The 22,353-nt window shown below is 35.1% G+C and overlaps 1 protein-coding gene across 2 annotated transcripts; it reads left to right on the plus strand.

Moving 5' to 3' along the window:
• The first annotated feature begins 199 nt into the window (after nt 1-199).
• On the plus strand, nt 200-18,258 carry LOC121422908 (ethanolamine-phosphate cytidylyltransferase-like). Of its 2 annotated transcripts, XM_041618147.1 has the most exons (13): nt 200-417; nt 4,450-4,538; nt 5,862-6,023; nt 6,941-7,007; nt 7,900-7,947; nt 8,622-8,718; nt 9,168-9,212; nt 12,066-12,204; nt 13,546-13,622; nt 14,300-14,377; nt 14,787-14,918; nt 15,996-16,084; nt 16,745-18,258. In XM_041618147.1, exons 1-13 carry the CDS (start codon nt 320-322, stop codon nt 16,878-16,880), a joined length of 1,257 nt encoding a protein of 418 aa, XP_041474081.1. In that variant the 5' UTR covers nt 200-319; the 3' UTR covers nt 16,881-18,258. The 2 variants fall into 2 exon arrangements, with proteins under 2 accessions (XP_041474081.1, XP_041474082.1); XM_041618148.1 differs by lacking the exon at nt 9,168-9,212 and having other exon boundaries at nt 201-417.
• Nucleotides 18,259-22,353: the final 4,095 nt, after the last annotated feature.

Raw genomic sequence — 22,353 nt, forward strand, 5'->3', positions numbered from 1 at the left:
ATGTTCGTACTCCTACAAACCATGTAAAATAATCTATATTTATCAAAATTAAGGCTTTATAGCACACAATTGTATGAGTAATAAGCTACTTCTATTCAATTCATAAGTACCTACCTCTGATAAAATAGACGTGTCCTATCAGAAGATTTAATACTACTGTATAAACAAATCGAGAAATCACCCTATCCCATGACCCTCGACCTCGCGAAATGTGGGCGTGCCGTGTTGTTGCATGCATGCAGTGATCTTGTCAGCCGTTCTCAGATAGGTACTTATTTCGAATCGAAATATAATAGAGTAAATTATTAAATCCATCGCCATGAGTCAAAATGGAAATGGCAGTCACCATGCTCTTGAATCAGATGAAATACCGGCCAAGAGACAACGAAGAAACGTGAGGGTGTGGTGTGATGGATGGTGAGTAAAAAGCGCTGCATCCGTAGCTTAACACGCCCAAGGATCTTCGCCGCGGCGGAGCCCCGTGAGGCTGGCGTTGCAGCCTCCCAAGCTCCGGTGCTTCACTAGCGGTAGCGAGTAGCTTCCACTTGCTTCAGTTCTCTGCCTGGCCCGCCGGCCGCCTGGTCGGGTAGGTACTACTGTCATGACTGTACCTCAACTTGTAGGCTGACTAGGCTCCACTTCGCGGTCCGACGCTCCCTGGGGCCCGTTTCTCAACACCGTCATAAGTCTAACTTCTTGACTAAATTGGAGATAGTGAGCTACTTGTCCGCTAACCGTTTCACGAAGCCCTCTTTACCTAGTCCTAGACAGCTAGCAGCCGTCTGTTTAGAGGAGTTTTTTAACATTTTTTTTTTATTTCTCCTCGTATTTGGTGAGTCAAGCCAACGGAGTTCAGCTGAACAACCAACAAAACAGAGACCGAAGCTTTTGGTCTATCTTTACCAAGATCGGGTACAACAAGTTGAACAACCTCACTAAATATTTGTGACACCTCCGTACCTGTCATAACTTCTTTCTTGATGATGTAGTGGCATCACATGGGTAGACTATGACATGCAAAAGTGCCGAGAAATTTGAAAATTATAATCTTACGTAATCAATCATAGAGGTTGAAATTACATTCCAAAACAAGTGGGATAATGCATTCAATGATCATTGTAATACAAAATAACTACGAAAACTGTTGGTAAAACGCCACAAAACCATTCATTTTGAAATAGTAAATAATTTAGGCCTAATCGATAGAAATTCTACCACGCCTGGCCATCCATAACTGGACTTGTATTTGTCAATTTCAGACCGTACTGACATTTGGATAAATTATAATCTCTAATTTATGCATATGATTTGTCAAATGGTAAGTTTCGGTATCAAAGATTTATTTAAAAAAATGTTAACTATATTTCGATGATGTTTGGAATCGTAAAACATTGTATAATTATCATAAGTTTACAAATAAAACCGTTATGGTTTTACTTTCGTAAACTATTAAGATTGGATATCCCGGGGGTACCCATCTCAACGTCCACATGTGATTTTTTAGTCATGAAATAAATTATTCATAATTCCATTTTTCAGCAATTGAATGTCCCAGTCTTCATGGTCTAAGTATGTATGATGCATAATTTACCTGTGCTATTATTTTTAAAAGATTTAATTCCCAATTCATCACAATATTTACAATTTTGTCATAATTTTTCATTTTGAAAATTATGCTATTTTGTGACTAACGCTACGTCTCGTCTGCTCTTTTTACCGATAGTATCGATATCAAGGTATTTTAGTTAGGAAGCCTTTCGTGAAACAGGTTTAGTAAGATTGGAACTAACTCCGTGGTTTGTGGATAAAGATATGACTAACTTGTCCAGGTGTTGAGAAACGGGCCCCTGGGTTACACTACACTACTAGTGCTACTACACTTAGACAGCTGGCAGCCGTCCATGGCCGTCAGTTTCGAGTTTTTTTAATTTTTAATTTTTTTTTTAATTTCTCCTCTTACATAGACGGCTTGCTATCGAGTATCAACTTTGCCAGAACTGGCATAATTATGCCCCTTTCAGTTTCAGCATAATTCTGGCATAATTAGACTTTTTTCTGGCATAATTTCAACCCTTTCAGCATATTAATTTGGGGCATAATGAGACTTTTTAAAGCACAGAATCTTGCATAGTAATAGCATATTTAGCCTAATTTTGATGTATTTGAAGATTGAAGACTTTTTTTTTCTTGTCAATTTTTTTTCTGGTACGAAACCCTTCATTTGTGATTGAAGACCCTTTTTTTTTTTTGCTTTTCTAAGTTTTTGGGCGGACGGTTTTGCCCCCCCCCCCCTGTGGAAAATCCTAGGGTCCAAAACGGTTTGGCATAATTTTTCGCGATTTAGCATAAATTCGCTGCTCCTCTGGCATAATTGGATTTTTTTCACTGGCCACGCTGCACTGCCTACTATCGTGCAGCCACCATTGGCATTAGCCTAGGCCAGGGACTTACATGTACAATGCAAAATCCCCACATCGGGGCTCTTCAATTTTTGTCTTTAATGAATCTAACTTTTGAAAATTAACACGACCGAAATGCAAATTAAGATTCCATCTTGGCATTGATTGCCAAAAATCGGGGAAAAAATAAGTTAAAAGGAACAAAAACAGTGACTTACCTCGGCTGTCACGCAACTTCACTTCCCAGTTTCATATGAACTTAGTACATAAACATATGGCCATGGAGTCCCCTGTACAGATCGCGCTAGAACTTCGGTCTCTGTATTTGGTGAGTGAAGCCAACGGGGTTCAACTGAACAACCAACATAACAGAGACTGAAGCTTTTGGTCTTTACTACACTACGCTACACCTACCCAAACATCAAGGTGGTGAACTCGCCCTGATACTCTGAGTGAGAAAGGTGGGATTTTATTGGGGGAAAATAAAAACTCGTGCACCAACATGATTTTAAAAAGAATAAAAAACTGAATCTTCCTACTTTTCATTCTAATTTCACTCCATATTCGTCCTCCGGCTGTGCGGAAGCTCATATTGTGAATTATGAATATTCATGATACTTGATAGATCGAGATATGTCCCCTTTTCATCAAAACCTGAAAAGATCCTTTGCCTGATTGGATTAGATCTAAGTAATTTTTTCCTTCCGATTTTAATGAGTAAAAAAAGAGGAAAAATGAAGACGTAGTTTAATTAATGGCTGAAAGTCAAGGTCAGACTGGAATCATACCACTTCTTGGCATGAGTATGTATCTTTAGCACTGTTTTTGTTTAATGTCCTTGATCATAACAACTAATAGACTTTTGTAAATGGTAGATTTGATGGCATGTTGATCAAAGTTCTTTGTTGATAAACTGGTCTATCGATAAGAAGATTAAGAACACATAAAGTGAGATAATACTTTGAAAATCACTTTGATATACATTTTGTGATGTAGATTTGAAGAATAGCATCTATTTTTTCATAGTCATTTATTAAGATAAATATAAAGTGGCTTACATTTATAATTAAATAATATTGTTTGAAAAAAATTGTTTTCAAATCTATGTTATAAACTTTGTGTCTACTTTCACAAAAAAGTCTTTCAACAGATGTCACTTACATTACACATATATAGAAATGAATGATTTAAATCAAATCATTCTTTTTTTTAACAAAATTATATTCTCACATGTTGGAATGATCTCTGGAATAATAGAAACTATTTTCAACTGACCCTTTGACAGAGATATTTCTATTCAACTTGCTAGTTATAGAATGAGGACTCATTGGCTTTAATACAGTATAAACAGTGACAAATCTGGATGTTAAAAAATGGATTTGAATTTAAAAGTTAATAACTCTTAAGTTTTAGTTACAAATAAGGCAAAAATATTGTTGGAGAATTCTAAGAAAGAGAACTATAAAAATTAACATTATTTAGTACTAGTAATCAGAACATCAAATATTTGTGTGAGGGTATGAACTCTATAATGAATTGGAAGCAGTCTTTGGTTCCATTTGGGTATGAGGCAAATCTTAATTCTATCTAGTCATGATCACAAAGCACAAGGATATAAGACCCTTTACTGAAATCACTTCATGTGCTGTAAAAAAGTGAAAGGACAAAAAATATCACTGTGGTAACAGATCATTGCTTGCCAGATTTATTTTTAAATTCTTTTCATTATGAACATCAACAAAAATACAAATTGAAGCTGAAGTAGATTCTATGCAATATCTTTTGATATAATATTGTATACTGTAAAGTTCATTCTTGCTTAGGAGGCGTTTTTAGTGCCCCCTTTTTATTATATTTTTTGTGTGTAAATTTCAAAATGCACCCATGGAATGGGCATAAATCTTTTTGATTTGCTTTTTATCAACTTTTCACAGCAAAAATTCTCCCTGTACATTTTGATTTAATCCATTTTCAAGTGCCCTCCCAGTGGCAGAATGGTAGATTGTTCTTGTCTTTACACTCTGTTTATATCCTTTCTTTCTACGTGTAGCTATGATATGGTTCACTTTGGTCATGCAAACTCTCTCCGCCAGGCCAAGCTGATGGGGGATTATCTCATTGTTGGTGTCCATTCAGATGGTAAGTGTTACTGCTTTCATTATCTCATAGGAGAGCTACATTATAAAGATTGAGAGGTTATCTTTTTATGTGTAGAATACTGTATACAATATGGCTAAAAAGCCTCAATGCCTCAGAATGTGTGGTTAATACAGGGAGGGGTAGTTGATGTGTATGGAGCCATTTATGGAAAGATATGCTTGTGAAAACTTATACCCTTTTCATAAACCCATCTTCCAATTAGCCGCCTAAGAGTAATGCGGATAATTCAATAAAACTCGCGTTCACAAACTCCGAAAATAAGCCGCATTATTTTTACGAGCGCCCGTCCTGAAAAAAGCGGATAATCGTCATGACAACTGGATACGCCCCCTCCGATGCGGTTGTGTTGGAAAAGGGTGACCGCACCATGGCAATTATCCGCATTATTTGGAAATGCGTTCATAAACTCAAAATCTTGTCCCGATGCTGCTATTATGCGGTTAATAGCAGCATCAAAATAATGCGGATAACTCTGGTCCTCCTCCAATTTTACGACCAAATTATGCTGCTATTAGCCGTATAATTGGGTTTATGAAAGGGGTATTAGCTCTCCAATGGGATTTGATGTGTTATCTATGGGAATCATCCCAAGTAATGAAATAATCATTTATTAATATCACACTGAATGATGATTTTCATGTTTAATTTGCATACTTTACATTAGACATTTCTATATTTGATATTAGGTTATTTTCAAAGATTTGCTAATGTCAGATTGGTATTACATTGATGTTCCTTCACTTTTGGCTTTAATACTTCTATTACTCGCCTTGAAAAAAATTGCAATGCGAGAAATAGCGACAACCACTAAAATGGGTCTAGCTAGAACACTGGCCATAAATGTTCATACATCACGACTTTGTTGACAATTATCCAACATTGTTATGCTATAGCATCTAGTGGTTACAATAAAGTCTTTCATGCATTTTGGTGTCCACTGATATTTTATCGGGCAAATTAAATCACTACTATAATGAAAAATATAATTTGTTTGGTAAATCTAATTTCTAAAAAAAAATGTGCAATTTGATGCTCAATGCAATAGAAAACTTGCTTAACTCTGATATACCACAAGCATTCTACTCCGATATCTTTGTAAACCATGACGAAAGACTGGCATGTTTGCTGAGCAGGGAAATCTCTGACTCAAAGACTTCAAAACCTATGAAACCTATGGTTTTCTCTTTTCTCATGTATATAAGGAAGAACATGAAATCAATGTTCTGTGTCACATAACAAAAAAGAACATTCGTCATCATTATTTAAATGCTTTGAAACGAAAACAACATAATTTTTTTGCAGCCGACATCATCAAGCACAAGGGCCCGCCTGTGATGAATGAACAGGAGCGTTACAAGATGGTGCGTGCTATCAAATGGGTGGATGAAGTAGTAGAGGGCGCCCCCTATGTCACCCATCTGGAGACTTTGGACGAGCATGAGTGTGACTTCTGTGTTCATGGAGGTATTCATTTTTAAAAGCATTTCAGAAAATTCAGATTTAGGTGTATTTTGTGGTGCAAGTTACCCTTGGTATGCTACATGTATGCTTTAATTAACGTTGAATTAAGGGAAATATCAAGGAATTATGAGTCATTACTGAGATATACATGTATTTGTTTTTTAGGGGGAGGGGGTTGGGGTTATAATGTCTCAAACATAAGTTAGAAGGGTATCATTTTAACATCTGGGGCCTGTAACACAAAGGTTAGCAATTAATCGTATGCTTGATTTTCACGATTGATTGTGTATTGTAGTCAATGGAATCAATCATAGGAAAGTGTTTCTACGATCATTGCTAAGTTTTGTGCTACGGCCTCCTGGGGAATGTTTCATGAATCAACTTGACAGCATTTTGAAGTAACCCAAAAGAAATTGAAGAAAAGGCTTGAATATCTGAAAATAAGAAAGGAAATAGTGGAATAATTGAGCCTTCCTTGACTTTCTTTCAATTTGTTTCTTATTTTCTCTTTTTCTATTGTTCACTCCTTTATGTTTAAACCTTGGATCCGTAATGCAAAGTTTAATAACTTATATTGTACAATCAGTTTTCACGGTTGATTGTATGTTATGGTCAATTTGTACATTGATAATTTGCTAGTTTGTTTTTTGAAGCCAGAATCTTCCTTGAAGTAGAGTTGGAATAGCTCATCTTACTGTGATATAAAAAAGAGCATACTGTATTATCATACTTATTTAAGAAAAAATGTTAAGAAACCAGAATTCCCATCATGAGTAAGATCATAATAAACAAGGCAGGAGCAAGTGCAAAATATCGTACATTTCAATAAAGTGTTTATTTTGTGCAGCTGACTTTTTGATGTTTCATAAATTCCTGTTTTGTCTACAACCATCATCTTTTTCATTTCTAATTATCTCTAGATGATATCACCCTTGATTCTGATGGTCAAGACTGTTATAGGATTGTCAAAGAAGCCAAACGTTTCAAGTATGTTGCTTTGATACTATTTCTTAGTTAAAAAAAATATGTAAATGAAGGTTACTTGGAACCATTCGTTTTTGCTTCATAGGAAACCCTCGGGCATGCCTTTTAAATTTGAAAAAAAACCATTGTGTATTGTAAGGAAAGAAGTAAGTGAAGGAGTATATCATGATAGATTATGTAATTGATGTCTCTTTTTAACGACCATAATTTTCAAAGCTACAAGCCTAAATGCAGTGACTGAATTTATGATGGAGGAATATCCAATTAAATCTGTCAGAATGAAAATAAATGATACCATCAGTTATGCACTACCAACCATGTTTTCATTCAGCAAGACCAAAAAAATGCATTTACATTTTAATTGAATTGGCTTAGAATATCACAGGTGTTCTGTTCAAAATGATGGTAATCCTTGTCCATTTTACCCAGTGATATATACATGTAGGTGTCACAGATAATTCCATTTTCCAACAGGTTAATTACAAGGATACAGAATTGTTTATTGCTGGTAGAACAGAATTTGAACGTTATTATGTCTGTATTCTCAAAAGAGGTTTCAATTGTACCATGGTACAAAACCATGGGCTATGCAGATTTCCTCTATTATTAAGCTTCAATTAGGCACCTTTGCCCAAAGGGCATATTTATAATTGGACTTTTAATAGTGTGAACTATGGTATAAGTGGAATTATGGACAATTGAACACAAATCAGCATAAACTGTGGTTTTGTACCATGGTACAATTGAAACCTCTTTTGAGAATACAGGTCTACGAATATGTTATTATTTTTTTGAATAATTGTAAACGTATCAAATATTTGATCCAAACCATTCACGTATATCAAATAGTGTTGATCAACATGTTATTTTAAGGCATTTTATCATCTGTATGTAGGGAATGCAAAAGGACTGCTGGAGTCTCAACAACAAACATTGTCGGCAGGTATGAAAATTAATGCATTTTTTTACTCGTCATGTTGGCAATGATCAGTTATTTTATTATTACCAGAAATTTTCATACTTTAAGAAAATCAAATGTAGATATAACTATCTGTCAAAATGTAGAGGAACATGATATTTTATACTAATAATGGTCCAGATAGTTCAAACATACCCAATATATATGTCTAAGAACAAGAAATATAGTGTGATTTAGAAACAAAATATAGACCAACTTGAAAGAAATGGTATTTTATCCAAATATCTAACCTTCCATTCATACAAAAGTGTAGTGTGGATATTCAATATTTTGTCATTGAATTGAGTTTGTTATTAATTGTTGAGGTTTGATTTTCTTTATCTTCCTATCCTTTCTATACTGTTTTTTTAAAGTTGTAATTGAAACACTTTTCTTACAAATTTAGTGATTTGATATATTAAAAAAAAGCTAAGAAAAATACTAACACTGATTATATCCTATAATTATCAGCACTTTTCTTGCTTGAGAAGTGAACATTCATGTAAAAAATCACAAAATTTATCCAGTATTTTAACAATAATTCATATCCTCCACATCATAACTGTTTTAGGGCATACACTCAATCTACATGTAGTAATGAATAGGAATGGTGGCATGCACATTTGAGGGATTATCCTTTATATCGTTTTTCCTCTCAGAATGCTTTTGATGACCAAGACACATCACATGGGTGGTGAACTGAAAGAAGAATCAGATGGCAATGTTAGTCCAAGATCTAAAACACTTCAGGCATCAGTAAGTATATAAGAATCCTTAGCCCCTTCTAATTTTCATTGAAAATAGTTGAAATTTGCTCTTTGTTTTTAATTTTAAACTTCCCTTTTTGCCTCCTGTATAATTTCCTTTCATTTACAATTCACACTGCTAGACCCCATGTTTTATTTTTTTTTAATTTGATTTAGATATCATTTAGATTAGCAATTGTGTATCATTCTTTAAAAAGTACCAATGCTATTGAAGTTACATAATATGACACTTTTAAACACATCACATTGAGCTCAGTGCACCCATTCAATATGATTTTTTATTCAATTTGTCATTGAGAGAGAGAGATAGCTTTAATTACTAGCACAGGTGCGGTATGCCAGTTGTATTTTGCTGTTATCTGTTGTACCCGTTGCAATTTCCAATATAATTTTTTTTCTTTTTTATTTGAGTTTGCTTTTTGTTATGATATATTCCAGAATTCAGTGGAATCTTTTGACAAGAAGAACTTAAAGAATGGATTGGTAAATTGCACAATACTTTTGAACCTTCGGGAAGTCTTGTAAAACTGATAGCGAGATAAATTCACGATTTCTTTTTGTCTATTTGTAGAAAGTCACATGGGTTTAAGGTCCACTGGTGCTATGTGTTAGCCTTCTTTCATACTTGGCACTGTAATGCTCTCATTTCAATAATTTAAATTGATTCATCCTGTCTCATTTACTAGCTCTCTATATATTTCATTGCTATATGATACCAGCTGCACATGTATGCTTTTCGTTGTAGAGCTAAAATATGTATAATAACCAGAGTATAGTAGTTAATGAAAATATGACATATTTGTCTCGCCTGCATAGCAGAGCGAGACTATAGGCGCTGCTTTTCCGATGGCAGCGACGGCGTCAACATTGACCTCTTAATAAGCACGGTGTAGCTCCATGACCTACTTGTAAGGTTAAGTTTTTGAAATGACATCATAACTTAGGAATGACCTAGTCGGACACAAGGGTAATCAAGAAATACTTCACATCCTGCGTGAGTTTCAGGTCATATAACCAAGGTCAAAAGTCATTTAGGGTCAATGAACTGAGACCATGTTTGAGGAATCAACATCAAAATCTGAACCGAAGGTTAAGTTTTTGAAATGTCATCATAACTTAGAAAGTATATGGATATAGTTCATGAAACTTTGGCATAAGGGTAATGAATTATTACTGAAGATCCTGCTGGAGTTTCAGGTCACTTGACCAATGTCAAAGGTCATTTAGGGTCAATGAACTTGGCCATGTTGGGGGACATTGTTGAATTTAATTGTAACTAAGAATGTTCATGGATCTAGTTCATAAAACTTGAACATAACAGTAATCAAGTATCACTGAACATCCCGTGCGAGTTTCAGGTCACATGACCTCGGTCAAAGTTCCTTTAACGCCAACAGACTTTGGCCATGTTGGAGGTAATTCTTGAATTGCCACCATAACTTTTGAAAATTCAAGGATACAGTTCATGACATATTTACATAGGGGTAATCCAGTATCACTGCTCATCTTTCTCAAGTCACATGATCAAGGTCAAATATCATTCAGGTCAATTGAGGTATTACATGATTTTTTTGGGGATGATTATTTCGTATTTGTTTCAAACACTGCTGCTATATTGAATTGCGTAATGCAGGTGAGAATGCCAGAGGCGCTCCACTTGTTATGTAAAGCTTACATGTATGTTCTCCGAAATGGAGAAGGGTTTATTAAAAGTCTTCATTTCCCCATACTTCTTTATTCCTTTACTAGTTTAATATCTTTTCTAAAATTAGAAAAATAATGAAAGAACATACAAGCATAGCAAAATTACTATTATAAATTGTAAGGGCATGTTTTGGGAATACATTTCATTTCGATTGTGAAATAAACCCATAGTCACTTATATCTGTGTTTCCTTTCCTATCACCTTTACATGTACATGTATAGCATTTCTATGTAAAGTTCTCTCTTCGTTCTTCTAAATTCTCTAAATATTATATTTCGTTAGTTATGCTTCCTTGTGTCTATCGTTTACGTCCATTTCCTCATTGTCACTATTTGTACATGTATCCTTTATACTCTATCCACCAACATCAACTGCAGCTAACTTTGCCCAAGTCAGATATTTTTGGACCACGAAAATCTGTTTCACTTCGGAATAATTCAACTTCATGCAAGGAGTATCCACTTCACACAGGAGTAGTCAACATGTTTTCAATTATCTTATCTAAAAACATTGCCTTGACTTTGGTTGACTCATGCAAATTAACTTGTATGTTCTTTTGCTTCCAGATTGAAAATATTAGATTATCATTTTAATTGGTAGTAATTTTTTATCACAGCAGCTTCTGCACATATTTTTCATTAGTTTTTTGAGTGAGTTTGTTTACTTTGATTCAAAATACTTTTTCTCATTCTGGTAGTCTTTGACTTTATTTTGACTTTATTCCTTGGCTCATTTACTTTTACTCTTTTAATCAACAAGGAAAAGGGCTACTTTTGGTCAAAAAATTTAAATCTATCTTAAATTATCACCATATTTGAGCAGTGATAGTCTTAATGTTAAATTGTGATTTTGGTATATAAATCCTCTAATGTTGTTGTATGGTTATTTTGCATTGAATACAAGACATGGGAAATATAGATTAACATTATTTTAAAGCAACTTGTATCTATATTTGAATAATTTACAACACCAGCAAACCGAACCCCCAAAATATGGAATACAATGTCCAAAATTTATCAACATTTATGTCTCACCTGCATGTCGCTTTTTTCGACAGCTACGACATTGAAATCTTAATCAAGGTTAAGTTTTTGAAATGTTGATCATAACTTAAAAAGTACATGTATATGGAAAGTATGGACATAAGGGTACCGGTAATCAACTATCACTGATAATCTTGCGGGAATTTCAGGTCACATGATCAATTCTAAACTTAAAGGTCATTTAGAGTTGATGAACTTTGACCTGTTATGGTATCAACATTGGAACCTTAACCAAGGTTAAGATTTTAAAATGTCATAACATTGAAAATGTATGGACTTATTTCATTCTAAACTTGGACATAAGTGAAATCAAATATCACTGATCATCTTCAACAAGTTCCAATTCACATGTTCAAGGTTAACAGTCAGGGGTCATTTATGATCTATGGAGAATGAACTCTGACCATGTTGTGGTATGGCAGGGACACACTCACCAAAATGGTGAGTTAGGGTGTCCCTCTTTAGGACGTATGCCCATGTATACTGTGTAACCTCTACATCGGTGCTTTGACCACTATGGATACCTTGATAAGGCCTACCATCTATTGATTTTGATTTTGATGTGATGTTTTTCTTTTCTTTATTCAGTGTTCAACAATGAGTAGTCCATACACTGGAATATCACAGTTCCTACAGACTTCTAACAAGATCATACAGTTTGCGGAAGGAAGGGAGCCCTCGCCTGGTGACCGTATCGTCTACTGCCCTGGGGCTTTTGATCTCTTTCGTATCCTTTTAAGATTTCAGTGATGATCCATTTTGTTTTATCATTCTAGGCAATTATTCTTTAATCAACTTGTTATCGTAAACATTATTTGTATGGATTTATTTGGAAGCTTGTGTAAGGGTTGAATTTTGCCATGTTTAATCTAATTGTTTATTTCACTCTTTGCTTTCCATACTTCTGTTCACTTCCCATTTCTATACCATTGTCACACACCTGTTTCTCTCATTCCTTAGTTTCTACATCACATCATTCCATTGCCATACCAACTCCATGCAGCTCCACATGTTTCTATTGTCCTTTTCTCATTTACATTCAGAACATTCTTCTTCATTCATATCATCCTATTTCATCCCCATTGATTCACCTTTTACCATCGATTCTTCCACTTTTCTGGGTTCTTCCATTCTCTGTTTCTCTATTGGTTGAATTTATCATGTGACACTATTTTTAAATATATTTGAATGCATTATTTGTAAAAGCAATGCCTAGTGAGGTCTGGAATTCAGACCAATAAATCAGAGCATCACTGGATTTTAGGTTCTTCTTATTTGGTGCTTCTGCCTGTTTGATATGATTTGAGTTTTCTTGTTTATGACTGATTTTGTGAGGTGTATCTTTGAACATTCGTCCACTCTACACTTGTTTTCGCTCACACGCAGTCATGTGATGAATTGAGATGGTACATGTACATCTATAAACCATGATTTGAACCTCATTTTCCACAAGCATGGCATGTCACATTTATACATGAAAACACTTAATAGTCATCTTGTTGGGTTTCTATTAGGTTTCATTTTTTTTATTGTCAACACTACTGTTATTTGCCTTAGAAAGTCAATATGAAAGAATATCAACTTGTGAAAAAGTTTTGAGGTTTGTTAATCAAGCCAAGGAATGGTGTACCAAATATACCAACCCTCCTGATTCCATTGTAAGGCTCCTGAAAAATGTCTGCAAATCCCGCCCAATCACCACCTTAATCCTGATAAAAGATATTTTTTTTGAATGGTGTAAAAGTGCATATTCAACACATTCTTGTAATATTTGTATATTGAAATAGTGAGTACTAAACATGTAAACTACTTCAAAGTAAGGCTGAGATTGCACCAGAGAGCATGAAGCAACCCAGAGCTCCCACAACCCTACAAAGGCAGTGGAACCCTTCCACAAGGATTGAGTGCCTTGCTCTCAAAGTATGTGCTATATGCATGTTATTTGATGTCACTTGCAAATCCTCCCTTACTCTAATTCTCAAAGCTAAATTGCAGATTTTGTATGCATTTTTAAGGACTTTTAAATATACTTTTGATTGCTTTCCTTGACTGGTTGATGTACTCTCAGATGTTGGTCACATAGATTTTCTGGAGCAAGCCAGCAAACTAGGAAACTACATCATTGTTGGTCTGCATGGCGACCAGGTAAACAAACCACTTACAATTTGATTTAATCCCAGCATAGTCAGTATATAGTCCCCAGGGTCTACATTATTCAATGCCACTCATATATTGCTTTGGCATCAGCAACAGTGGTGTCAGAACGTTCTGGTGCCCATGACACAAAGCTTAGCAATGATCCTAGAACATTGTTTAACGATTGATTGCATTGACTAAATCGATCATGAAAATCAAGCGTACAATTCATTGGCAAACCTTGTGTTATGGGATTGTGATCAGACTAAGATGGGGGGGTTAAGCCATTGTTTACTCACAGGGACAGACGATTTAGCCCTAATGATGGCCCAAATCACCACCACCATATTACCAAAATGGAATACCTTGGGGCGACCATGTTTTGTGAAAGTTGCCCCAAGATCTGCTTTGAATATCAATATTCTACATACAACAGAATGATAATAATAACATTTAATACAGAATTGCTTGTTGAACAAAAAACAAAAACTTGAAATAAAAGAAAAAGTCCTTAATATTCAGCGATCATTCCAATGTTACTAAAAACAAAAAAAAAGTAGCACCTTGAAAAATTGAAACAATTCCTACCCTTCTACCATTCATAAGCTTAATTTGCTTGTAAGATTTACATGTATTTCAAAAAAATGAAATATTTTGTTTCATAACTTATGTGTTTTCTGTTGTAGGAGGTCAACCGTTACCATGGCAGCAACTATCCCATCATGAACTTGCATGAAAGGACGCTCAGTGTGCTAGCATGCCGGGTAAGACGTGCTTTTTACTCCCGTTTTAGTCTAATGCAAGGAACTGTGTGTTATTTGTTTAGTGATATTAATAGTTACTTCCAGGTTGGTCCAAGAGCCGTTCCAGAGACCAAGGTTTAATTCCAGAGCCCCCTATTTTCGAGTTGGCACGGCACATAGGTCTCATGTTATAATTCATGTACCCCCCCCCTCTGGGTAACATTAACTATATCAATGTTTTAAGAAAAAAATTTAAGAATTTCAGTTTCTGTCTTTACAAGCAATGTTATCTAGTATAATTTCAACCTTGTTTTTCCTGTAATTGATCCAATAGAGCTTGAAGTACTTCTTTCAAGCTGTTTAGGTTCAGAGTTGCGAAAATGCACTATTTCTATCAATGATGATCTTATTTATTTATTTAAATGCACAGTACGTTGATGAGGTCGTGATCGGCGCCCCCTACAGAGTGACATCTGAGTTGTTGGATCATTTTGATGTGGATGTTGTCGTTCAGGGGAAAACAGAAATCCATCTGGGGGCAGATGGTTCGGACCCGTATGAGGTTTGTAATAAACAGGGGAGCATTCCATGAAACAAATATTCAGTGATTTTCACAGACTTTTGTTATAAGCTACTGCAAATCCTTGCATCTGATTGGCTTGAGACCAGACTAGTCATTGAAAGTCACTGACCGAACTTTTCATGAAATTTTCCCCAGATTAAGTGGGACGTGTCTCAACAAGGCCCTGTGTGGTTTTTAATAGCTATACATGACAGAGCAGGATCAGCAAATTGCATACCTACATATGCATTGTCATACATGCTTACAGGTGCTATAGTACATACCTTTTGAATGGGAGACACTTTTGGTGGCTACAAAAGGCAGGTTTTCACTCCAGATAGGTGGCCACTAACGGGTGTTGCCAGAGACTTGCAATCGATTGCAAGAACCTTTCATTCAGTTAATAGGGTCCCAAAATCACTAACAAGTCTAGCAATTAATTGCAAATGACACTCAATTGCTGATCTTGTTCCTGCAACAAGTAGTAAAAATAAATTTTGCTGTAGTTACAATTGATATATCAATAAAGCTTGCAATTGATTACAGATATTTTCCGGGAACACTCCCATAACCACCTATTACAGGTTTGACTGTGTACGCTGTTTCACATCATATTTAAAAGCAACCTTGTGATTTGGAACTGATTGTGTCTTCTCTTTAAAGGGAGAATAAATTCATTGATTATTATATGAGTTGCATTACAATTTTATTTCACCAGGCCTTACATGTATTTCATTAAATAAATTAACTCAACTTGAGCCATCAAGGTTTTTGATTTGGTTTTAGTCCCCAACTATGGGCGTGGACGGATTCTCTTCACACTTACCCTCCACTTTACTCTATAATTTGGTGCATCCTCCTCCCTCAACCCTCCAACTCTCCTCTGCCACATTCTTCTTCCATGTCTTCTTCGGTTACCCCATCCCCTCTGACCCCTGTGACAAAATATAATTTTAGGGAAAATAATATACATGATGGAGAAAGAGCCATTGTGATGTAGAAAATGTTTTGTCCACAAAGATTTAATTTTGATTAATGTAAGGTTCAATCTAATGCTTTTTATTTCCCATTTACCAGGAACCCAAGAAGAGAGGTATCTTACAGCTTGTTGATTCTGGGAATAACATGTCTGCTTCTAAGATCGTTGAGAGGATCATTTCAAACAGGTAAAGATCAGGGCCCTCTATCATAAAACCTAGCAATCGATCATAGGGTTGATTTCTATAATTGATTTCATTGACTATTGTGTATGATCAATCGAAAAATATGCACCGTTATCAATTACTAAGCTTTATTTAACTGGGGCCCAGACCTTCTATATCACAGGACTACAACCATTACCAAAGATATAAGATTGATTCAAAATCACTCTCAAATTGAGTTTAAATTTGATTGTGTATTTCAAAGATAAGTCAAGATCAAACATTTGAAATTTGAATTTAAATTGAATCTATTCTAAATATTGTTAAACTGAGATGGATTGGGGTAATTAAATAAGTTGAAATTTGAATTTAAAGTGAATCTATCATAAAAATTGTTAAGCTGAGCTGGAATGGGGTAGGAGTCCCCCTTGACATTTTTTTTTTTTTCCTTAAATCAATTACAGACCATTACCTGGTCTTGTTACTGGTATCTTGTTACAGATCACACTGGTCAATGGTTGACAGCCAAGATCTTGGGGGAAAGGGGCTTCTAAGCCCCACTGAATCATACAGGGAGGGAGGGGTAGAGTGAGAGTAAGGAGAATCTGGCCATTTTAACGGGGACAAAGGGATTTGAAACTTTGGATTTCTGACTGATTATTCTCTGTTTTATCCTGTTTACAGGATCAGATTTCAGAAGAGGAACAAGGACAAGGAAGAGAAAGAGCTGAGAAACATCCGTCTGATTGAAGAGAAGAGACGGGCATCATCGAGGAGCTCTACAGAAGAACAAACCTCTCTTGTGTCTGGGGAACATTAGAACGATGCAATGTGATTTGTTTTGCAGAAGTGGGAACAATTCAGTGCAACTTGTAGCAGAAATACGATGGCAATGCAAAATGTACTGATAGTGAAATAGTCTGGTGTGCATTCGGACCTTTATGATGAAGCTTTTGGTCACACCAGGGGCCAGTTTCACAAAGGACTTAAAATGAAATTATGGTAATCACTGTGGTAACATGGCTCATTGGCCAATCAAAATCAAGGTTTCCATGGTTGGTGTCACAATAGCGAAATTCATCTCTGACATGAATGCTCAGGAATGATGAGCAAATGAAGTGGACATATCGAATTCTATTTGAAGCACGCCTCAATTACACTTCAGTAGGATTCGTGATTGATTGTACATTGTTCTCCATGCATCAATCTTGAAAACTTGTTGTACGATCGACTACCTAGCTTTGTGCTACAGATAGTCAAGGTCCCTGTTTCATGAATCTGAGCGATGATCGGGGGGGGGGGGGGCTGATATTTGCGATTGATCATACACAAGCAATGCAATCAATCATAGAAATAAGCCCCTCTGTCCATGGCCAAGCTTTATTGTCACAGAGTCCAGCACAGCATACTGCATTATTTCTATTCTCATCCCCATAGAAAGAAACATCTTCCTCAAATGTTTTTAAAGGTCCACATGTATTCAAAAGCTGCATCGTTACGTTTACAGTGCAAGCAGCATATTTTTAAGTTTGTTCGTTAACATTATGTTCTGACAGTATTCAAGTCTTGAAAATTCAACCATAAGAATGAGGAAAAAGATCATATTTATTTAAGGGGTGTGAGAGACTGAGACTTCAACTCTCTAGCTGATTTCAACTTTTTTTTCTTCAGTTTTTTATGTACTTTGTAAAAAAGGTATAATTTAAGCTATTTTTCATTTGTAGTCATTCACATCCACAATAATAATGAAAACTGGGGTTGAGATGATACTTGATTTTTTTTTAGGGGGGTGGGGTAAATATCTAATGATTTAGTATAGAAATGCAGAAACCAAAGCCAAGACCCCCTCTAACCCCTCCCCTCGCATAATACTTTAATAGGTTGATATTGGTGTATGCTACATGTATGTTTATAAAATTCCTTCTTCAGTGTATAGTGTACATATAAAGATCAAATTTATACATAGATGTAAATCAAAACTTGATGCTATCTCTGCCATGGTTCAGTTATCACAAGTTTAACATGGACCATACTTTATGGAGTGCCATTTGTCAACTGCACTGGAAATTTATCCCCCAAATTACCTATGTTTTGAATTGAGAAGAATATGATGAATGTACAATGAATTTTATGGAATATGTAGGAAGTAATATGTAACCCAGCACTCTATAGAAGTATGGTCTAAAATTCTTGTGTAGTCTGTGGCTAAAATAGTTTTTTATCACAATTCCACCCAATGAATGTTTTTTATTTATGTGTACTACTATATATTGGTACTCAATCATTTTTCTTTATAGATAGTATTACAAACAGGGTGTATATTTTACCTCTGTTTGATGAATGAAGTACATATGTATTCAAGAAAAAATAAGTTGCTCAAAAGGTACTTTTGAGGTTAAAATTTTGACGTGTATTTATGACTTGGCACACACAAACAAATTGAATTAATTTAAATATGTTACTGCATCTTACAGATGCAAACACAAGATTACATTCCTGAAACTTGTTTATGACTTGCCCATACAAAATGGTGCAATGAATACAAAAATGATGATGGCAATATGCAAGAAAATTTACTTTATACATGTAGCTACAAGGAAATTATATTCCAGAATTCTTGGTATTTGGGGTTCACTTATCAATTGAGGGAAATTGCAAATAACCAGTGAAACTTGGTAGCATTTTATTGATCAAACTTTTCAAAGGATGCATAAATTAACATTTTCAAACAAAAGCAGTATTTTTATGAATGGTTTGCATGCAGGTAGCATTTTTTTTTCAACTTTTTTTTCCAAAAAGTCCTTAAGGCCATAATTATTCAATTGAGCCGCAAATTTTATACTTTGCAATAGTAAGGTATTTTTTAGGAATATCTTTTCAGGTGTGTATATATATTTTGATGAGATACTTATGTAAATATATGAATATAATTATAATAGATGAATGCAATATTTGCATAATTGCTCACCATGTGAGGATAAAATACTTTTTAGCAACCACCTGTTCATTAAGATCACCCGTTTTTAAAGATCCCATGATCTGTGCTCTGGAAATGATGCATGAATTACCCCCCAATAAACACCACATTGAGTGATTTCAAGTACGGTGTTGGTGTTAAGAGCATGAAAAAGGCTGCTGTTAACAGAATTCCTACACCAAGCTTGGTTAAAAAAAACTATATAGCTCGAATGTGTTACTGATAGCGCACATTACATGCTTCTCAGTTCAGCAGAAGTCATTCAACACCAGCACTCAACACAAAGTGCTGGAAATGCATCATATTTTCTGAGGTCATTCCAACACCTGTCTCATTTCTAGTCTGGTGTTGTGGCTAGTGTTGGTTTTGTTACCACACCAGATTTGAGCACCATACTTGAAATCACCCATTGTCTGTATCCTTTCTCATAGGAGATAAAGGGACTCAACGGACAGGACTGGGTCACTGTTTTACCAAGTTGCATGTAATCACAGGTTCAAGTTAGTCTTGATAATTGGTATTTAATTTGTACTACAAAGTAATGAATGAATTTATTCTAACCAAACATATACCATATACATGGATCACTCTTAAGATACATTTACATAAGTTTATATAATAACATAAATGTTATTCAGGACCCAGAGACAAGCTAGGCTTATGACGGGCCCTAACCAAAATAAGATTTTGAGCTCCATCATATAGTGAGATAACAATGCACACTTCAATTGATTGCCAAAGAACTTTGACAGTCTGTGCAATATGAACATGGTGTGTTGGCTAGGTTTGATTGTACGTAGTATATGTATATTTGTGTGTATATAAGAACAAAATTTATTATGCAACATTGTTTGTGCCAATTTATGTATATTAAACAAAAAGGGTTGACTTAATATGAATTTTAAGTGCCAGAAACCTGGAGCTTGGCATGATGATAGTTAATGATTGTGTGCAGTCTGTGAATGAATGCCTTGCCATCTACTGACAAACTATCTGTGATAGTGGAGTGGAATATGTAACAGCTATATTGTTACTCATGAAAATATGAATTATACCATTGTTGCGACACATTGGTGAATCTGCCCAAGTCAATTTCTCTTGGATCCACAGAAATCTCTTTAATTTAGGCAAAATTTGACTTTATATGTAATTAGCACTTGTTTTTCGTGTAATGCTCCGAAAATTTCTTCAACTTCATTTCTTGATTTTATTATAGTTAAATATAGAAGATCAATTTATTATTATATTACTGTATATCCAGTTGGAACTGGTAGATTGATCTTGATGTATATGGTACAAAGATGATTGATTTCAGGGATTGATTACTTTTTAGTGATTCTACCAATCAGCCTGTATAGTTTGAATCTGAGGAAATCTTGGCTGAACACTAAACCTAGTTGATAAGAGTTTACAAATGTAGAAACTTGATATGGTGAATCCTTCACCATTACTTTTTAATCACATTTTTATATGGGCGTTGGGTTTACTTATAAAGATATTCCTGTTACAATTGAATTTGTTCCGTACAATTTGTTCCATACTAGATGCAGGTTTTTGAGGACTTTATTAATAAGTGTGATTCCATTACAATGTGTGATATTTAATCAGGGAAGCATTTCTTGAAGAGCTTAGTCCGTGATTTCCACAGACTGGTTTCCTCCCAGCCAATAAGATGCGAGGATTTGCAGTAGCTTGTAACGATAGTCAGTGAAAGTCATTGACTGTATGTTTCATGAAATGCTTCCCCCAAATAGCTGTATCAGCTGAACGTAATTTTATCTTCGGTTTTGAAGGTATAGAATATTGAAACTAATCGAATCATCTTCCATCAAATTGGTGGCGAGGGTTTACTGAAAGTTTATCAATAATACAATAACTGAAGAAAAATAAACTGTCTTGGATTCCTTATTTAGTGTGATTGCATAAATTGAGATGTCAATGTTGTGAGCAAGGCTGAAATGTCGAGGCCAAGACTAGACTAAATATTTATCTTTGAGGCCGTCATAAAAGGTTGATCTTTTCTACAATCAATGGCCGATAAGCCTGTCTTGTGGTAAATGATTTTGCACCAGATTTTCACAGGTGTTGATTTTGTTCTTAAAAAGGGACGTTACTTCAGTACAAATGACCTTCCTCTGATCATGCATAGAATCTTTTGATCATGCGCAGAAAGGAAGAATGAACTGGCTTATTGGTTAAAGTGTCAAATATGAGTCTGAGCTTGTAGACTAATCTATGAGCATACATACAAGCAACACTCAGGCCTGGTGGGTGTTTCATAAAGCTGTTCGTAAGTTAAGAGCAACTTTAAGAACGACTGGTGATCCTGTCTTACATGCTTAACCATCGCCAATGAATATAACATTTACCACAAGAAAGGATCACCAGTCGTTCTTAAAGTCGCTCTTAACTTACGAACAGCTTTATGAAACAGCCCATGGGTATCCTGAAGTTTGGTTGAAATTAGCCCTGGTGGGTGTTTTATAAAGCTGTTCGGAAGTTACAAGCAAGTTAATGAACGCCTGGTAACCCTGTCTTGTGGTAAATGATTATGCACCAGATTTTCACAGGTGTTGATTTTGTTCCTAAAAAGGGATCACCAGTTGTAAATTACGAACAGCTTTATATAACACCTACTTTAATAAACTGCTAAAATTATGGGAAGCCACAATATGATTGTCGAAAAAAGTTTCCTTTGTTTACTTTGCACTTTCTTCCATTTTAATGTAAAGAAAAAAAAATAGTTATTTCCTCGACAGTTGTGAATTAACAATGAGCTGACCAATATAACGTTTACTGTTAGAGATTTGCGTCACAGTTGGCTATCCTCAGTTAAATCACAAGTTCATACAATAAATAAAATTAATCCAGGGGTGGTATTCTGAAAATTGTCTCAACTTTTCTTGGAAGTCAGCAAGAGCTCACTAAAATTATCTTAGATTGGTATTCTGAAAATTGTCTTATCTCTGCAAGGACATCCCATATTTTATCTCTGACATGCCCACTATTTCATCATCAACCAATCATTAAACTTCCTATATGCTTAGGTCAACTAATAGAAGCATCTTTCTGAAAAATGTTGATATGAGGCGTAATTTCCTTGCGCCCCTGACGCTTATGCTTGTGCACTTCCGTGCTAAAAATACACGTGGCTCTTCTCAAAGATATATTTTCTCTGAAAAGATTCAGAACACTAATTATTTATTGCTGAAAAATCTACCAATCCGTCGTTATATCTTTGGAATGTCTTCTTTTGTAAAATATGATGTTCTTGCGGGATGCAGCAAGAAATAATTATTGCAGACGAACAAATATC

This window comes from Lytechinus variegatus, chromosome 10 (genome assembly GCF_018143015.1).
Source record: "Lytechinus variegatus isolate NC3 chromosome 10, Lvar_3.0, whole genome shotgun sequence".
Classification (NCBI taxonomy): domain Eukaryota; kingdom Metazoa; phylum Echinodermata; class Echinoidea; order Temnopleuroida; family Toxopneustidae; genus Lytechinus; species Lytechinus variegatus.

Excerpts from the sequence above, each read along its gene's own strand:
- LOC121422908 (XM_041618147.1), top strand. The coding sequence starts at position 320 with ATGAGTCAAAATGGAAATGGCAGTCACCATGCTCTTGAATCAGATGAA. Across the intron at positions 7,008-7,899 it reads AAAGAAGCCAAACGTTTCAA|GGAATGCAAAAGGACTGCTG; the intron begins GTATGTTGCTTT and ends ATCTGTATGTAG. Across the intron at positions 13,623-14,299 it reads TTGGTCTGCATGGCGACCAG|GAGGTCAACCGTTACCATGG; the intron begins GTAAACAAACCA and ends TTTCTGTTGTAG.